Genomic DNA, 18,155 nt, shown 5'->3' on the forward strand with positions numbered 1-18,155 from the left:
TCTATCCTTCCTTGTCATTTCCTCCACCCTGATATTTTGATCATGAAGACTACATGATGAACAGCAGACTGGAGAGAAAGGACTGAATCAGGCCTCTAGGTGAAATTATTGTCATACACTACAGGGAAAAAATCATAACAATGTCCATTTGGGGTTGTAAGGACATCAAAATAATAGGAAAGAGATAAACAAACAGGCTGTCACTGATCCTCATCTTCAAGAAGAATGTCCCACTATCAAATTCCTAAACTACCTAATTTTACAGAACTGTCTGGAAGAGGAGAGAAAAACCGAGATGTTTTCCACTGACCTGAGATTTCATGGCACACCATAGCAAAGCAATAAAAGGGCATTAGCTGAAAAAATGAACACCGCTGGCTTCCCCTCGCATCTTGCCTTGCCTAATGTGACCAATGTGTTTCCTATTCTTTCTGAGACCCCTCAGTCTTCACGCTAATCAACAATTCTTTATTTCAAATGTTTTACAGAGTACATTACATTTAACCCTGCATATTATTATTTCATGTAAATACATTTAGCTATGCTTCCTTAGTTTTAATTAGTACCAAAATATACGAGTTGGGTACAAATTAGGGTGCACTTGGACTGACTAGGAAAAAAATTAGAACACACAATGAAGAGAGACTAACTGCAAGAAATGTGGTCAGATAGCTACGCTACTATAACTTTTGAAATTTTTAACTGATCACAGCAGGAAAGGAAGATGACAGAAACCAAATGGTAAAAGTAACCCAAGTACCATGATTGATTTTCACCTTTGGCCAGTAATCTCCCTGATAACATCTACATTTTTATTTATTCAAGAAAGAAATTTCATATTTTAGTAGGATGTTCTCCATGTGTTTATGATGTTGTTAACTACTTTAAAGAAGGGAGGAAGTAAGGTTGTATTCTATTTCGTGTGCCAAACTATTTTCAGGAAACTGGCAGCTGTAAATTTCACTCAAAGTTAGAACCTAAGGAAAGAGGACCACTTCCTCAGAATGAACCGTACACTCTTGAGGCAATAGGATTGAAATGTTCATAATTTTACCTAGTTTACAACTGCCTAATAAATAACTTTTCCCAAGTATATCACTAGCTAGTTATTATCACTGAAAACACAACTAAATTCCATCAAATGCTAAGAGAACAAGTGGGATGAATAGCTGCTAATTTGCTCCTCTGGAGAAAACATATTCTCTTCATAGGCAATAATATTATTGGAATAAACGAAATAATGAATGTGCATAAGACACCTGTCACATAGTAAATAGAAGCTACCTGTAGTAGCAGTTGTTGTAGTAAGAGTAGTGACAATAAACAAACTCTAAACATGCCCTGCAAAGCTGAAAACTCACCATCAGAGCAGATGTAAATCTAAACAACTAATATCACATAATAAATACACGGTTGAAAGCTTGGCCCAACATGGTAGTTTGTCACTGGAGCCAATACGAAACAAATAAGCAGAAGTCCATAGTGTGGCTCAGGTAGGGTCTGGCTCAGCCTAGACAAAAACTGATGGACAATCCAGCTCAGCAGGGAAAAAAAGAGACATGAAAAAGATAGAAAAGAGTGGAGGAAGGAATTGGCTGCAGTAGGGCCTGGAAGTCCTTATCTTTGTGTCTCCAGCCCCCAAACAATACCAGGTACAACATATAATTCAATAAGTGTGTGTTAGACCGTAAGGAGATTAAATGAAAAAGGTTGGGTTAAGGGAATAGAGAGAAGTGAAATGAGGGCTAGAAATGAAAGGAAAAGACACAGGAGGCTGCCAGTAAGTCCCAGTGGAACTTGTTTTAGGCCAAGAGTGTATGCATGCCTTTCACATAGTGCCCCAATACACATTCTAAATGAATGGATGGATAAACAGATAAATGTTCATGTACTTAGATCTCAGCTATTTCCAAAAATGAACCTGGAGCAGCTTATATTAAAAATGCATATGGAATGACTACATCATTAATAAAGTACAGAGATATATGTTGAACTATTTATAATGAACAAAATCTGCCCAAAGCAGAGATGATCTTGTGGGAGGTTTGATAGTGAATTTTAAGAAGCAACATATTAAACTCAGAAATTGGAAAAAAAAAAGAGTTTGTTTTGAGTTAATAAACAGAGTTTTAAAACACTGAGCTACAGTAAATATAAGCAAGGAATTCTAAAACAGGAAAGGACCTTGGAGATCATCCAGCTCTGTTTACAGATAAGGATGCTAAACTGAGGTAGTATGCTGCGAGTCTCTCTACCAGTTAGTGGCAGAACTGAGGTTACAGCTCATCTCGTCACTTCTGGTTTGCTGCTCTACCTATTGTCTATGCATAAATCCACAAAACAACAACAAACTTCATTGGACTAAAAAAAATTTTTTTTTAAATCACGGAGGGTTGTAGTTGTTTAACTGCTTTAACACAAAGGTATTTTTAAAACAAAGGTAACTGTTTTGTAGGCTTTGAAATCAAACTTCCTGTTGTCCAATCCTATGTGGTGATTTGCAGCAAGTCAATATAACTTGCAACTGGGTAGTTTCTGCATATAGACCTTACCATAAACTGAGGAGTTCAAGATGCCTGGTGACCCTGGGTCTGCATAATCTGTGCATTATGATGGTCTCCATTCTGGACCTACTAACACTACCGGTACACATCTGTGTAGGATGATGACCCATCTTCCTTCCTAACAATACACATGGATTTTAAATCTTTTAACAGAATTTCTTTGTCATGTGTCTCAAATGCTATTTCATAGCAACAAAAGCAACCTAGGTTAGCAATGGATGTCCCTGGGTTTATCTGTTATTATGGATGCTGACTTTATTAATGCCTATTTTAACTAGTAAATATTCAGAGAAGTCTGATATCTATAGCCATACTAAGTTTAAATCACTGTGAAAATATAATCGAGATTAATGATGGACAGTTCTAAAAATCTTGGTTAAAAAGTGAATTTTCTAAACAAGTTCATGTATGGGATCATTCTCAGATTAAGGCTTATTGAGACTTATGGCCGGGTCCTGTGGTTCATGCCTGTAATCCCAGCACTTTGGGGGCCTGAGTAGGGTGGATCACTTGAGGCCAGAAGTTTGAGACCAGCCTGACCAACATGGCGAAACCCCATCTCTACTAAAAGTACAAAAATTAGTCGGGTGTGGTGCTGCGTGCCTGTAGTCCCAGCTTCTCAGGAGGCTCAGGCACAAGAACTGCTTGAACCCGGGAGGCGGAGGCTGCAGTGAGCAGAGATCGCACCACTGCACTCTAGCCTGGGCTATACAGCGAGACTCTGTCACAAACAAAAGATTTATTATAATAACCATGGGCCTAATGGGAGTATCAGGAGAGGTGATCTCCCTGTCTGGACTTTGTATGCTTTTGCAATAATTTTAATAACATCACATAAATATTAAAGAAAACAGCAGCCAGAAACCCCCAATGTATTGACCCACAGGAAATAGTCTTAGTTCTCAGCTGTATGAGACCAGGTTTGCTTCTAAGAATATTTACATTTGATTCAGTACAATAAGATGTTTTGGAGACCCTCTCTCTGAAACTCTCCCTGTTATTTCTTTTAACCAGGAGTCTGGCATCCTGGGAATCTTGTTGGCCTTCTACAAGAAACTTTGTCTTTAAAATAAAAACCATTTATTTTATTCTTAGCTGCAACGGAATAGTAGCTTCAAAGAGAATTCAGTCAATGTTTGACATTTATCTTTAGAGCAAATGGACATAATCTTCCCTCTATCGTGTCCCCTTTCAGAGGAGCCGTGTAGCATGTGCTGGGGGCGCAGGGTCACATGAAAGAAACCTCCCCCTCAAGTGTCACGTCTCTCTTGCAGGGCGGAAAGGCTATCGACTGGTGGACTCTTTAAGGAATTAAATACACCATGACCTGGCAACCACTGAATCCTGTTCAAAAAAGAAGAATAAGGCCAAACCTAAAAGACAATTTTTTTTTCATGCTTTGGACTTCCCTTGACCTAAAGAAGGTCAAAGAAATGCTGGTGTCTAAATTACTCAAGGCAGGATCAGCTTTTCTAGCACATATCTCTTTGTAACTTAAGAATCAACTTTATATGCTTTTTTTTTGCACATTTTGAGAAATCGCTTTTTAAAAATGAAAGTCCTGCCTGAAATCAGGATGGTGTGTAGTTTATTTTTGTGGCTTTTTGTTGTTGTTCTTGGGGGCAGTTATTATTTGTTTACTTAAGTCATTAGGCAACAGAAACTCTTTTCCCTGCTGTGAGAGGCCAGTGCACCTACGTATTTTGAATTAAACTAAGATTTCCTTCTAAGGGAGAGGAAAGAATAATAATGACAAATGTTCCCATACAGGGGTGATGGCTCTCACCACATTTCCATAATGCTTCTTAGGTAAATCAAAGGTACAATCCAATCCAGCCCCAGGTGGCCCCCAAACCAAGAGTATAATGTGTGGAAGGTGGGGGAGGGAGGGGGAGAGAAGAAAAGGGAGTTGGGGAGGGTGGAGGGGACAGATGGAGATGATCCACCTTTCCTTCCACTCCTCAGATGCCAAAATCAGTGATCCCCAGTAACATCAAATTGTGTACCCATGATACAAAGACAAATAACAAAATTAGATACTCTATGAACTCCTTATTAACCCATAATCTAGCTAGGCTGCTGGGAAGTGATGACATTCACTTTAACTGAAAAGAGTGAGGGCATCCCCTCTTCTGTTTCCAAGCCATGCAATAACAAATAGAATTTGAACATAGGATGTGCCCACGTGGACATATGGAATATTTTTCGGGTAACAATTTCAAGGACCCTCATTTTCTTGGCAGTGATCTTTCCTCATGCATGAGTTTTACAAAATGAAAGATTTTTAAAATAAAATTACTCTGCTGATGGAGCTGCTTCTTCAAGTCTTAGACTGAACAGAGGTATGTTGAAATGGGGGAGTTGGGGTGGGGAGGCCTTAGGTACAAGTCAATCAGCACAGGGTTCTATAACCCAAACCTGAGAAGTTCCTTTCCCTCCTCTTTCAATTTGAACATTCTCAACATCCATTGATTAAAATATTAAGTGTTTCAGCAATATAATAAATTTAGTAAAAAGCAAAGTAAGAAACGATTTCTTATAGATCTCCCATATTCAATTATTCTGAGAACCCCACTGAGTTGCTGGTATAGATTAAGTGCATTTAAACAAAAAAGGAACATAGCTTTTGCCTTGGGTGTATTTCCCACAACAAAACAAACAAAAAGTCTACCACTCACTGGAAGCTCATGATCTCTTTCTCATCTTTACATGTATCTAGTCGTTTGAGTGAAAAAAAATTATATTCACAACCATTGCTGGTTATACCGGACACTACTTTAATATGACAAAGCTGCTACAGTTTGGGCTTCAGGAAACGTGGTTTTATCAGTCACTTCTTTCCAAGTCTTCAATCAACTAAAGTTTATTATTAACTTTGTATAAGCTTTTCCAAGTAACAAATGTCCAGATGAATTGTATACTAGAAACACCATTCACACATTTATTCAATAACTAGATATGCAGAATATATATGTATATATAATTATTTTTTTTTTTATTTTTTTTTTTTTGAGACAGAGTCTCATCCAGGTAGGACTGCAGTGGCACGATCTCAGCTCACTGCAACCTCTGCCTCCCAGGTTCAAGCAATTCTCCTGCCTCAGCCTCCCGAGTAGCTGGGATTACAGGTGCACACCACCACGCCCGGCTAATTTTTGTGTTTTTAATAGAGACGGGGTTGCACCATATTGGTCAGGATGGTCTCTACCCCCTGACCTCAGGTGACCCACCCGCCTTGGCCCCTCAAAGTGCTGGGATTACAGGTGTGAGCCACTGCGCCTGGCCTAAAATTTTATTTTATATATAGCCATACCTCTCTTTCTACTGCTACCCCTAAATGAAATTTCTATAGGTCAGGAGTGATTTTTTTCCATCGTAAAATTACCCCAGCCTCCTTTGCTCTTCTCCTTGTTTCCTAATTTTACCCATTTCTCTCCTTATTTCACCAGATGGCAGGTGAGAAGAGAGGAGAAATGGAACTTAGAATTGATAAACATCCTAGGATTTTACTGACATTTCAGAAACTCTGGAGTGAACAGTTTGGATCACCAAGAGTCATAAAAGTCCCAGATACCTGTCTTTCTCATTGTCTTCTGCTGTTGACTCAAGTTTTGAAGTAATTGTAATTAGTGCATATAGCTCACTCAGCCATTTAAATGGAAATTTGTCATAAATGCATCAAATTGACATTAACTGTGATAGTTCAGTCAATTATTTGCCATTCCAAACCCTCTTCATCATTGTTGCTGAAAATAATCAAAAGTTGGCTAGACACACACGATGGCAATGTTTGTACCGATGAGGACGCACATAGCCTACTTCCTGCTCCAGTCTGGCAGGATATCCTTAAGAGACATCTGAAACCCCAACACGCATCCCCAGGAACGTGTATTTATCATGCACGCAATTTTAAAGCAAACCAGAACAAGAAATGGTGTTCCCACTGTAAGAATTCAAGTGACTAAATTTCTCCCTCAGATGAATAATTGTGAATACTAAGGTCCTATATGACAGCGATTTCTCCTTTGGAAAGACTGCCTCCACTAGAAAAACCTTAGGATTCAAATTTTCCACATGCATATTCCTTCAAAATTGGATTGGATTTGAATTAAATAAAGCATTCACAGGAAATGTGTTGATTATGTTTGATTGACAATCTTTCTGAGTTCTTATAGGACAAGAAATTGTAGAAGAATAGGATACGTGAAAAGGGCTTAAACTCCACAAAAAGTAATAAAAATGCTAACATAAAAGTATATGCTGTGATAAATTAGGGCAGAGTAGTTCCTGATTGTACAAAAGTCCATTTGTGATGGAGGCAGCAGGAGTGTGGGCTCTCCCTTGTCCACTATTTCAAAAGCAGTGGGTTTTTTTTCCCCCTATGTTCAGTGATGCCATGCACTCCATGACAAAGATGCTTTGATCTTCTCCCATTAAATATATCTTGTATGGACCTAGCCTGAACTTAGTAAGAAAAAAAAAATCATTTGTATGAAAGGGAGGGAATGCTGTATGTCTCTAAGATTATTCATTACCTTTCAAAAGTGAAGCTATTTGTGAAGTCTTTGTGTAATATGTACATGAAAGACTACTATGCTGCTTACTTAGAGTATTTTTGTTGTGCTCTTGCTTTTTTATTCCTGCCTCAGATCAGATGGGGAGCCCAACTGAAAAAAGCAATGAATAAGACATCGCGGTTTATAGTCTAAAGGACTTACACGATGATTGAAAGAAAAGATGCCATACCTGAATTGGAGGGTTTAGAAACTCTTCCCTTAGGAACTGGGAGTAATAATAATTCCAGGGATTGTGGTGGTGGTGGTGGAGGTGGTGGAGGTGGTGGTGGAGGTGGCGGAGTGACTTTTTCTGGTTTCTTCTCTGAAGGCGGGGTCGGTAGAGGGTCCTCAGGCAGCAGCGATGATTTCTCAGCCAGAAGACTGCCCGCAGCCCTTGCGGCCACCTCCTTCAGAAGGGCCGCTGAGGAGGTCATAGAAGCCAGGGAAAGGAAGGAGCTGGCCGGTGGAGGGTGCTCCTGACCGGGAGTCAAACTTCTTTCACTGACCTTCTTGGACAAAGCGGCCAAGGTAGAACTGGCAGACTGGGAGCTAAAAGGGGAGGAAAAGGACTCAAATCGCATGGTCTCCTCAGTCCTGGTGAGAGATTTGTCCTGCAGAACGGCATTGGCTGCAGCTTTCAGTTTTAGGATGGCTGAATCCGGAGACAAGCTGCAGGTGGTGGTTGAGTTTGGCAACCACTTACCTTGATTCCATATAAAACGGTTACTTGGAGTGTATTGGTCATTCTGTTCCTGCTTTTCGGCCAACTTCCTGGCCAGAACACTGAGCTGCTGGGCGTGGTGGGAAGGCGGGGAAAAGGAGAGGTTCGATCCAACGTTTACGGGGGACTCCACTCTGCCATTGGCCGTGGCTGCAGCATCGAGTTTGAGGGAACCAGCCTCCAGCAGCCGCCTCAAGTTGCTGCTCAGGGGCTTGTTGGAGCCTGGGTCATCGTCACACAAAGAAGACACTCCCGGGGAAAGGTGATCTTGACACTGCAGTGAGTCTCGCAGGACCTCACTGTCCAGTGCCACCAGCTCCAACGTGTGGCTGCTGGGAGTCGTGCTTCCCAAGGAGGTGTCGGGGGACGTGGACTGCTCCTGGATCCGGTCCTCCAGAGACAACTTATAGTTCTCCTGGACTTCCCCATAGGATGCTTCTGACGGAGTCTCTGAAGAGTTTCCATACCAGTGTTCTCCTTCACTGAGCTCTCCCTCCACCTCTTCCTGCCTACTAACATCTGGGGAGAATTAAGAAGATCAGGTTTACTCCCAAAGTGAACAATAAGTAAGTCTCAAGACATTCAAATGGAGTTGATGACATGCTTTCTCTTCCCTTCCACCCAAGAACCAAATGAAAGGTGGCAACAGCCTTAACAGAATGTCAGACAGACTTGGCAGAAGCCTGAAAAAAGTAAAACATGGTAAACAGGCAAAGGTAAAAACATACCCAAGTAGTCCAGATAAGTTGAAAGGGAAAAGAAGGAAAAAGAAAAATGGATCTGGTAAAGAGGTAATTGGATGAAGAAACTGCTATTTTCAGGGAATGGGGGGAAATGGAAAGAAGCCTATATCCTTGTGAAAAACCACCACAGTATGTTTAGCACTGTGACAGAATGAGAGAGGCAGCCTGGCATAGTGGGACACAGACCGTGAGACACAGACAGTGGGAAGCGCTTCCCTACTTTCTAACTCCATGACTCTAGGCAAGTCACTGAGCTGGTCTGAGAATCCACTTCCTCCAATATAAGATGCAATTCATTTTTTAAAAAGCTCATCAAAAATGTACATAATACCTGCTTAACTCACTTCATCAGTTGTTATGAAGCTTAAATCATAATAAGCATGTGATCATGTTTTGAAAACAGTCAAGTACCGTATAAAATCAGATTTCATTAGCAAACACTACTCACATTTCTGACTTTTGACTGTGACAGTACCTCCCATGTTATGCATGCTACCTATTTGAGGGTCCTCAACTCCAGTCATCAACATGCTTGCCATGTTATCACAGGCAGCGATTAGGAATGTGTTCCCTCCCTCCACTAAGAGTGTCTTTTCATTATTTTCTATTTATTGATCCACCACTACCACTCCCATGACATTCCCCTGCACCAGTTAGGCAGGCTCCTTGCCATTCTAGGGGCATTCATGAGCTCTGCCACTTTTCTACCTTTTCGCACGATATTCTTTCTATCTCAAATGTCTTTCCCCAGAAAAGCTGACTGTCCAATTCTACCTACCCTTCAACACCCGGCTCAAAGGTTTCTTCCTTACAATTCTCCCTGGAACACTCAGTCAGAATGAACAAAACTAAGATCCTGCCTTCTTGGAGCTTACATTCCAGTGGGGAAGACAAGTGTCAAACAAAATTAATAAATGGGTAAATAACATAGCATGCCAGAGGGTGATAAGTCCATGGAAAACCACATAGGGCAGGACATGGAGGATGGGGAGTAATGGGTGGGAAGAGAGCTGCAATTTTAAACAGGTGGTCAAGGTGGAGCTTCACAGAAGTGGTGACATTTGAGCAAAGACTTGGAGAAAGTGAGAAACTGACCATGCAGAGGGAGAGTCACTGTGAAGGCCCTGCTGTGGGAACATGCCTGGCACGTGAACGGAACAGCACTGAAGCCAGTGTGCATGGAGTGCAGTGAGTGAGGTCAGAGCAGTGCCATAGGAGGCCAGAGAATACCATAAGTGAGTTTGTGTTGGCATGTGTATGACAGTGTGTATGCACGTGTGTGTGTGTGTGTGTGTGTGTGTGCGCGTGTGCGCGCATGCACTGTGGTGCAGGAATGGGGTCACGCAGATCTACAGGACGTTGTGAACGGCAGAAAGGTCTTCTGAATTTGGCAAAACTGGAGACCACTGGAGGGTTTGTGGCAAGCGAGTGTTATGACATGACTTATGTTGTCAAAGCATTGTTCTGGCTGCTGTGTGGAAAACAGACTCCAGGTACAAGGATGAGCATAAAGAGGCCAGCTAGGAGGCTAGGACCCAGGTGGGGATTATGAAGGCTCAGCTCAGGACTGCAAGGGGTGAGAAGTGACCCAATTAGGTGCATATTTTTATTGCAGAGCCAACATTCTCATATTTTGTTGATATTGATTTTATATTACTCTAAATTATCTGTCTGCCATTGGCTTCCTTCTAAAGTGGTGCTCCTAGAGGGCAGGAATTGTATTTTATTATCTACATATTCCACACTGTGCCTAGCACAATGTCTGGTCCCTAGCAGAGTTCAATGTATGTGTAACGATTGAGCCAAAATCCCTCCTTGTGCCAAGTTTTGCCATATAGCATGCTGTTTCTTTTTGAAATAGATATAACTAGAACTAGTAATGCATGAACTATACACTAATACATTGATCTTCCCATGCAATTTAGAGAAGAAATGTCACAAATGACAAATTCTCTTTCACGAAGCTAAAATTGTACAACTCCTTCCTGAGATTCTTTATTAAGTTATCAAGAAAATGTAAAATATCAAATGGAATTCACTGGGAAAAAAGCAGATTAAATTGAATTTTCTCTGTTAAAAACAGTCTGGTTCTTTGTGATCTGCCACATTTCCTTCTTCCCACTTGATTTCAACATTTTTCATCTTTCCTGAAATTGGCGGCGACCCTAAACTCATCATTTCCCCAGTGGCTTCTTGGAGAGATGCTTTTTACCAAACACCAAGCAGTCAACATCAATTTCAACAATAGGGCTAATTTTATGTTTCTTTGGCAAACCACCTTCCTTGATTTCAGATTAAACATCTCATCCTTCAGTAGAATCACATAGGGAGTATCCTATAAATAGTAAGTCAAAAGTTTAAAAATCCCTACACTAAGAATTTGTTGAATATCTGCTCAAAGAATCTTTTCTTTAACCTTTATTATTAAATGAAGTACATTCATTAAGTGAAGTAAGGGGAAAATATATTATTCAAATTTAAATACTTTTAGGTCATATGTGTGTCATACCAGAGTAGCTCAAGATAGTCAAGAATGGTTCTAAACTAATGCAGTAGGGTCACCTAACAACATACATAAAATCTAGGTTTTGAGAACCACAAGAAGTTACAACCACACATCCAATCTTGTCATCTTACTCAGACTATTAAATACGTTAAGTAAAGGTTACTGGCTGAATCAAAGACACACGACCACGTAGAGCTAATGCAGAAACCAAGAACCCCAAATCTCTGAGCTGGCCCAGTGCTTCTCTGCAAGGTTCCACTGCACAATCTGCAGACAGAACCTCTGAACAACGACTTCTAGAGAGCTCTGAGCAGCTGCTCACCCCCTTTCCATTCCCCCATCCTTCCTGCCAACCTCTTGAATCAGAAATCAGCAAGGGATTCTCTTAGATAAGGACATATTCACTCTTTATCTTGAGACAAATCATTAAGAGGTGAGCACTCATTATTCCTGTACTCTAATCTCTTCATTCCCATTCTGCCTCTTCTTTGTTGCAGTCGGTCAAAAGGAGATTCAAATGCCTAAAGAATTTAGCACTTCTACTGGCAAAGTCCCAAAAGCAAAGCTTAATTTCCTAACCCCCTCCACACCCTCAGGGAGCAAGAATATTCCCCCTCCAAACGTGCTGAAACAGGTGAGTATGCAAACAGGTAAGTGTGCCAAAGGCTAAAGAAACCGTCAATTCAGGTTCTAATCCTACCAAGCAGTGATACAGATATCCGAACATTCTTGAAAGATACAACAGCTAATATCTACATTTAAAGCAACTTTCCTAACCTTGTCAAAACACAAACTCAAAACAAACAAGTGAGTAAACAAAGTATTTCTTAAACAGAACTGTTTGTGGCCCCTAAAATGCCTAGATAATTTCTCAACCATCCATCCCTCTATTGTTTGCAGACTCGATCACTGAGATACACACACCTCTGGACTGCAAGAAAACTTGGATGCATAAAGAGTATCTTTTAAATTCATAATACTCTATTAATCACTTTTCTGAAGATGCTGCTACTGAAATTGAGGTTATTCAAGAAATAAGTTACCATATAATTTTAATGCATGGCATAGAAAGAGAAAGAGCAGAAACTTGAGGAGAAACATACCTGAAATTATTCTGGCAATACCTGAGGTCAAATAAACGGTGAGAGGAGCTTTGGGAGAAATGAATGCAAGAAAATGAGTATGTGCAGAGGGTGGGGAAAAATTGTAAGAAGCTCAAACAAATACGTCTGTGTTCACAAAACAGCAAGGATTTTCTCCCACTTTTTTTTTCTTTTTTTGCCTGCTGGGATTCTCTATTTTCATGTCCAATCTCATCAAGGAGGAGTTCTTGAAAGTTGCAGTGGTCTAGCTATGGTGAGCTCTCCTTCTGCAGAGTCTATAGGACAATCTGCACCTTTCCTAGCCTGGAATTTCCTTTCACACTACATCGTGAGAAAAAGTTCTCTCATTGTGGAGCTCAAAACAAAGCATTTTTGAAATCTAGAAGATGAATTTGCTGGACACAACAAACTTTAGAACATGCAAGCCTTGACTTTTGTGTCTCTCTTTCACAATCTGAGAAGTCTTAGGCAGCGAGACACCACCATTTTCCAGTCTGCCAACCAGCACGGACTCTTCACATGGAATCACAGAGCAGCACTGCACAAGCCAGAGTCCTGGAAGTGCTTCCTGTGGTACAGTGACCATGGATTTCACAGCTTTCTTAACCAAGGCTTCCCAGGGAAGCCTCTAAATGGCCAATGTAAACAACTTCCTTGTAAATACATTATTTTTAACCTCCAGAGAAGAAAGCTATTTCCATTGCTAATTTTACAACAACCTCTGTCTCTGACTGTCAGGTTCACACTCATTCTTGTCAATTTTACACAACAGTCTGTTTTTGTGTGTGTTTTCCCTTTAAATCAGAAACACAAAGCATTAAGAATAGCAATGGTGCAATTACAGAATGAAAATATGCTGAATAAATTTTGTTTCCATGTGGCGAATATTTCTCCTTTGGGGAAAACAAAACAAAATTCCACTACCTAACACATTTATTTATAATTCAGTTCTCAAGCAGCAACTCGGTAACTTGATATCTACAACTCTTGCTGCATTCTCAGTAGAGAATGTCTTTTCAACTCACTTCCTTTTTGGTTTGACAGTTTTAATCAGATGCATTTAATTGGACCAATATACATCTCAGAGCATCCTCGTTCAGAGTTCAGAAAGATTGTGAGTGCACAGTGAAAAAAATATATAACAGACACCTATTAATTTTCATGCTTTTTGGTTTAAGCTAGTGGGGAAGGAAGCCTAAAAGTCCCATTTCTAAATCTACTCGCAAACTATTCCCACCAGTCAGTCCATATGAATCTAGCCAGCAGGTTTTAATGAGAACAGGACTTAAATTCTTAGGACTCACCTGGCATAGGATTGGAGAGATGCTTTCTCACGGTCAAATCTCTAACAGTGTCTCCAACACTCTCTTCTTGTGACCACAGGTATGTTCACCTGGTACCTACCAACCAACCTTCTGGTTTATTTTCATGTAAAAATCTTGTAAGTTTTCCCTTTCCTACTAATACACTTCTATAGCTAAATATCTATGCCTTTTAAGATCATACATTTCCATTAGCATTATCAGTTATACTCATAATAAGTGTTGCAAATCATACAACCAACTTTTACATGCAGTTTTACATAAAAGTAGTTTGTAAGTTTAATACAAAAGTTATTAGCAAAACCAGTGCTACTAATTGACTTAATTCAACAAGCATTTACTGATCACCTACTACGTTCAGGGAACTGTTCCCCGCAAAGGGAAACTCAGAGACACAACAGTCTCTGGCATAAAAGTTTCTAATTAACAGAAGAGTGAGGGTTTCACAAGCATTCAAAGCATAATGACTGGTGCCACCATACAGAAACAGCAAGGGTTGTGTAAGCACAAAAGAGGGAATAATTAACTCCAGAGGTGCAGGTGGCTTTGGAAATGGACCTCAAAAGATGAGGGCGATTTTAATGGTAGACAAAAATTCATTTACAAGCAGCCTTGCTCCTCAGCAAATTATCAAAAAGGAAATATGCCAGTCATGGAGAAAGCTAATATTCAAGTGATATATGTTAGACAAATTAACCCAATGAAAAAATTTTATACTTTTATAAAATACACTATCTTCACATTTAAAAAATATACTATGTATTGATTTGTCAAAGGTAGACCTTACCAACTATTTTACCATACTCACTAGTTTTGAAATCAAACTATTACATTATATATACCTGGAGGCAAGGCTATGAGTTAGTCATTTTTGTGTTCCTTCTTGATGCCCTGCTCATAGTAGGGGTATCTGGGCTCCTGTGGTTGTAAATGACAGAAAACCAGCAGGACCGCATGAAGCAATAAGGGAATTTTCTCAGTTCCTGTACCAAACAATAAAGGGGGCACAATGAAGCCAGCATCAGATAGGATGTCGAAAGCACCATCAGGGCTCTCTCTCTTTCTTTCGCCTCTAGTCTCTTCCTCTCAGGCCACTTTTCCCAGGAGGCTGAAAACCTGGCTGCAACCGGTTCTGGGTTTTCACTCTCAATGACTTCCCACTAGAGAAAGGTCTTTCCGCCTCTGATTGGCCTGTTGGAGGTCATGTTCCCCTCCATGGGCCTATCACTGAGGCCAGGGGGCGGGTTCTACAATGGGCTCAATGTGGGTCACAGAAGAAAGGAGAGGGAAGAGGTATCAGGAAGACAAAAGCAATGACCTCTATAATGTTTAATAAAGGTTTCTTCTGCCGCATATCAGGCTGTTCTGAACCAATTTTATGATGCTAAGCATAAAACACATCCGCATTTAGGCCAGTTTTACTTGCCAAGTTTTAAATTGTCCCTTTGTAGCCTGAAAGCCTTAGCACATCCCCCACACCAGGTCTGCCTGAAACTAAGAGACCTCTCGCGTCTTCAGGGCTCCAAGTCCACAGTCTGAGGTAAATGCACGGCCAGCAATCGGCTTCACAGGACAGAGACTCGGAGATTACAGTTATCGAAACATGGATGTCCAGGACACCCAACCGCTGTCAGCGTGCCCAGGAAGAAAATGTAAGAACTGCTAGTTATTTAAAACTGCCAGGGTGGAGAAGACAACCAGATTCCTGTCACCAGTCCAGCTAGGGAAAAGGTGCCGCAAAGGCATGAGGAAGTGAGAGGAAGTCTGGAGAGGAGAGGAGTCCACACACGGGGGGGGAGGGGGGGATCCTGGGTCAAGACGAGCATTTGGCACACAGCAACACTTTCAAATCATTATTCTAAATGACCGTGAGTAAAATAAAGGTAACACAAATGAACGCATCACTCCTCTGCAGAGTGAGTTCCAAACAGTAGCTAAGTCAGTTTCAGTATTCTTCATATAAAGTGCTTAGCCAGACCTTCCATGGCCGAGGAACTGCCCGTGCTCCTCCCTCCACCTGCCCGTCTCAGCAGGAATGGCAACTCCTCCATCCTTTCAATAGCTTAGACCCAAAACCATGCCACCTCCCTTGACTCTTCTCTTTCTCTCAGACCGCACATCCAATTCATTCTCGGATTCTGTTGGTTCTACCTTCAATAGAGGTACCAAATCTGGCCACTCTGCACCATTTCCACCACTACTACTACCCAGGTACCCAGTGCTGCCATCCCCCATCTGTACTATGGCAGTAGCCTTCCAACTGGTCTCCTCACTTGCCAACCTTGCTCCATTATTCTCACCAGCAGCCAAAGTAAGTTCTCAAAAATAGTATGTCAAATTCCATTACTCCCATCCCCAAAACCTCCACAATGGTTTCCCATGTTTCTCAGAATAAAATACAAAACTCTTACCTGAACCTCAAGGCATCCCTAGTCATCTCCTTGTGACCTCCTCTCCTAACACTCTCCCTTACTAGGAAAATAAGCTCCTGCCTCAGGGCCTTTGCAATTGCTCTTCCTTTGCCTGAAACAGCCACATGCTTAATTCCCCTAATTCCTCAGGTCTGCCCTCAAACCTCACTGTTTTTTAGAATACAAGCTCCGAGGGAGGACTTTGTTTTGGTTGCTGCTGCATCCTCGGCATTTAGGATGGTACTGAACACAGAGCAGGCACTCAATTATTATTTGTCCAATGCATAAATGAAATGGAAGAATAGGCTGAACAATCATAAAGGTAACATCTGTCAGTGATGGAAATAAGAACTATTTTCAAAATTGTAAATTAGAATGCTATTTTTCTCATGTGAGTCAAACATGGAACAGGGAAAAAGCCTGTTTTGCAAACTTTTCCACCAGTTTCCCCAAAGGCCAAGAAAGAACAGCACTGCAGGGGAACTTGGTATTAAAGTCGCCGCCCCCTCTAAGAAGCCTCAACTTTCTTTGAGTTTTAGCTTAACATTTCAAGTGACTTCTGCATTCCACTCTATACACAGCTGTGCCATCAAGGAAACTTTATTCTCTAGAAAGATGCAACCTGTTTCTCCAGGTACCGACATGCTTTGGAGAAACATGTACCGTGTTTGTAGAAGCAAGAATGTATAAAAATATCTAGCACAATGCCCAGAGCTCAATAATGGGTGACTGTCATTATTACTGCTATTACTAACCAGAAAACAGTACTAGAACTATTAACCCCACTTTCAAAGACAAAAGCAAAGGCGCAGAGAATAAAGTAACTTGCCAGTATAATACAATTAATCTGTAAGATATCAAAAACTATTCGTTATACTTGAATTTTGTTATATGAATTATTTTACAGATGGAAAAGCCTTGGAAATCTACTCTACATGGCTAGTCTCTAGTTAGAGGCCTAGAGAGGGCCAGAGATTTGCCCAAGGTCCCCTAGATGATTTCCAAACATAGGCAGTGCTTGAGCTCAGATGTCCCAATACTACTAAATCGTGGTACTTTTCAATCAGCATTAAGTGAATGAATGAATTCTAGAACAAGCAACTGCATACAGTAGGCTCCCAATAAACATTTGTTGAATGAATGAACAATCATGAAAACACATCTGGAGCTATGATAGATGTTTTCATATTCATCAGCAAATTTCATCCTCACAATAATTTTATATGGGAAACCAAACTCTTCATTTTACAGACCAGAAAACCCAAGTTCCAAAGTTAATGGCTTACACAACATGCATGCTTACTGAATGACAAAGCCAAGTTGAAACCCAAATATTCAGAACATCTGACAATATGTGAGGAGCTTGACAAAAAAATAATTTTTCAGGTAACCAAAAATTACCAAAGTACATCAAGCACGCAATATTTTCAAAATTTTATTTTGATGGGATTTAAAAGTGCATACACACTCAAACATAACATGTTGATGCTGTTATTATGTTTGTTATACATAAATGTGTTTCAGGAGCTACTGGAACTTTTCAGCAGTTTGTCCCTCCATTGAATGGCCCAAAGCAACTATGTATTTTAAGTTCTTATTCCTACTTTAATAGTCTTTTTGAATACTTTTGTTCTCCATTATATCCTCAGCAGAGACTCTTTCTCCTATACTTATAATTCTTTGTATGCATAAACTGAGATAAAAATCACCAGGCTTATTAAAACTGTGTACAAACTTGGAATGAATACCTAGTATCATGGGTTGAATTGTGTTCTCTCAAAAGATATTGAAGTTCTAACACCCAGTACATGTGACTGTGACCTTATTTGGAAATAGGCTTCTGCAGATAATCAAGTGAAGATGAGGTCATTGGGGTGGACTCGAATCCAGTATGACTGGTGTCCATATAAAAGGGGGAAATTTAGATGCAAAGACACACATGCACACAGGAAGAACACCATGAGATGAGTTATGCTATCACAAGCCTAGAAACTACCAGAAGCTGCGCGAGAGGCCTGGAACAGACCCTTCCCTACCGCCTTCAGAGGGAGTGTGGCCTTGTGGACACCTTGAGCTCAGACTTTTAGCCTCCAGAATTGTGAGACAATAAATTTCTGTTGTTTAAGCACTGGTTTGTGATACTTTGTTACAGCAACCCAAGAAAACTAATATAAGTATATTTGGATGAAGGCCTGAGGCATTTTTCCTGAATTTGTTCACCTCTGGATT

At 40.6% G+C, this 18,155-nt stretch overlaps 1 protein-coding gene across 15 annotated transcripts in view; it reads right to left on the reverse strand.

Moving 5' to 3' along the window:
• The window catches only part of ZNF827 (zinc finger protein 827), a 177,656-nt gene that overhangs the window by 133,124 nt on the left and 26,377 nt on the right, over positions 1-18,155 (reverse strand). For 6 of the 15 annotated variants that reach the window (XM_055276043.2, XM_055276048.2, XM_055276047.2 and 3 more), the window contains exons 1-3: positions 13,498-17,316; positions 12,194-12,241; positions 7,311-8,360 (exon numbers count right to left, since the gene is read on the reverse strand). In XM_055276043.2, the coding sequence (XP_055132018.1) occupies positions 7,311-8,360; positions 12,194-12,241; positions 13,498-13,504 (1,105 nt within the window). In that variant the 5' untranslated portion in view covers positions 13,505-17,316. Of the gene's footprint in view, positions 1-7,310; positions 8,361-12,193; positions 12,242-13,497; positions 17,317-18,155 lie in introns of those variants that run through there. The other 9 variants (XM_055276041.2, XM_063638219.1, XM_063638221.1 and 6 more) reach the window with 5 other exon arrangements.

Source organism: Symphalangus syndactylus, chromosome 4 (genome assembly GCF_028878055.3).
Source record: "Symphalangus syndactylus isolate Jambi chromosome 4, NHGRI_mSymSyn1-v2.1_pri, whole genome shotgun sequence".
In the NCBI taxonomy this organism is placed as follows: domain Eukaryota; kingdom Metazoa; phylum Chordata; class Mammalia; order Primates; family Hylobatidae; genus Symphalangus; species Symphalangus syndactylus.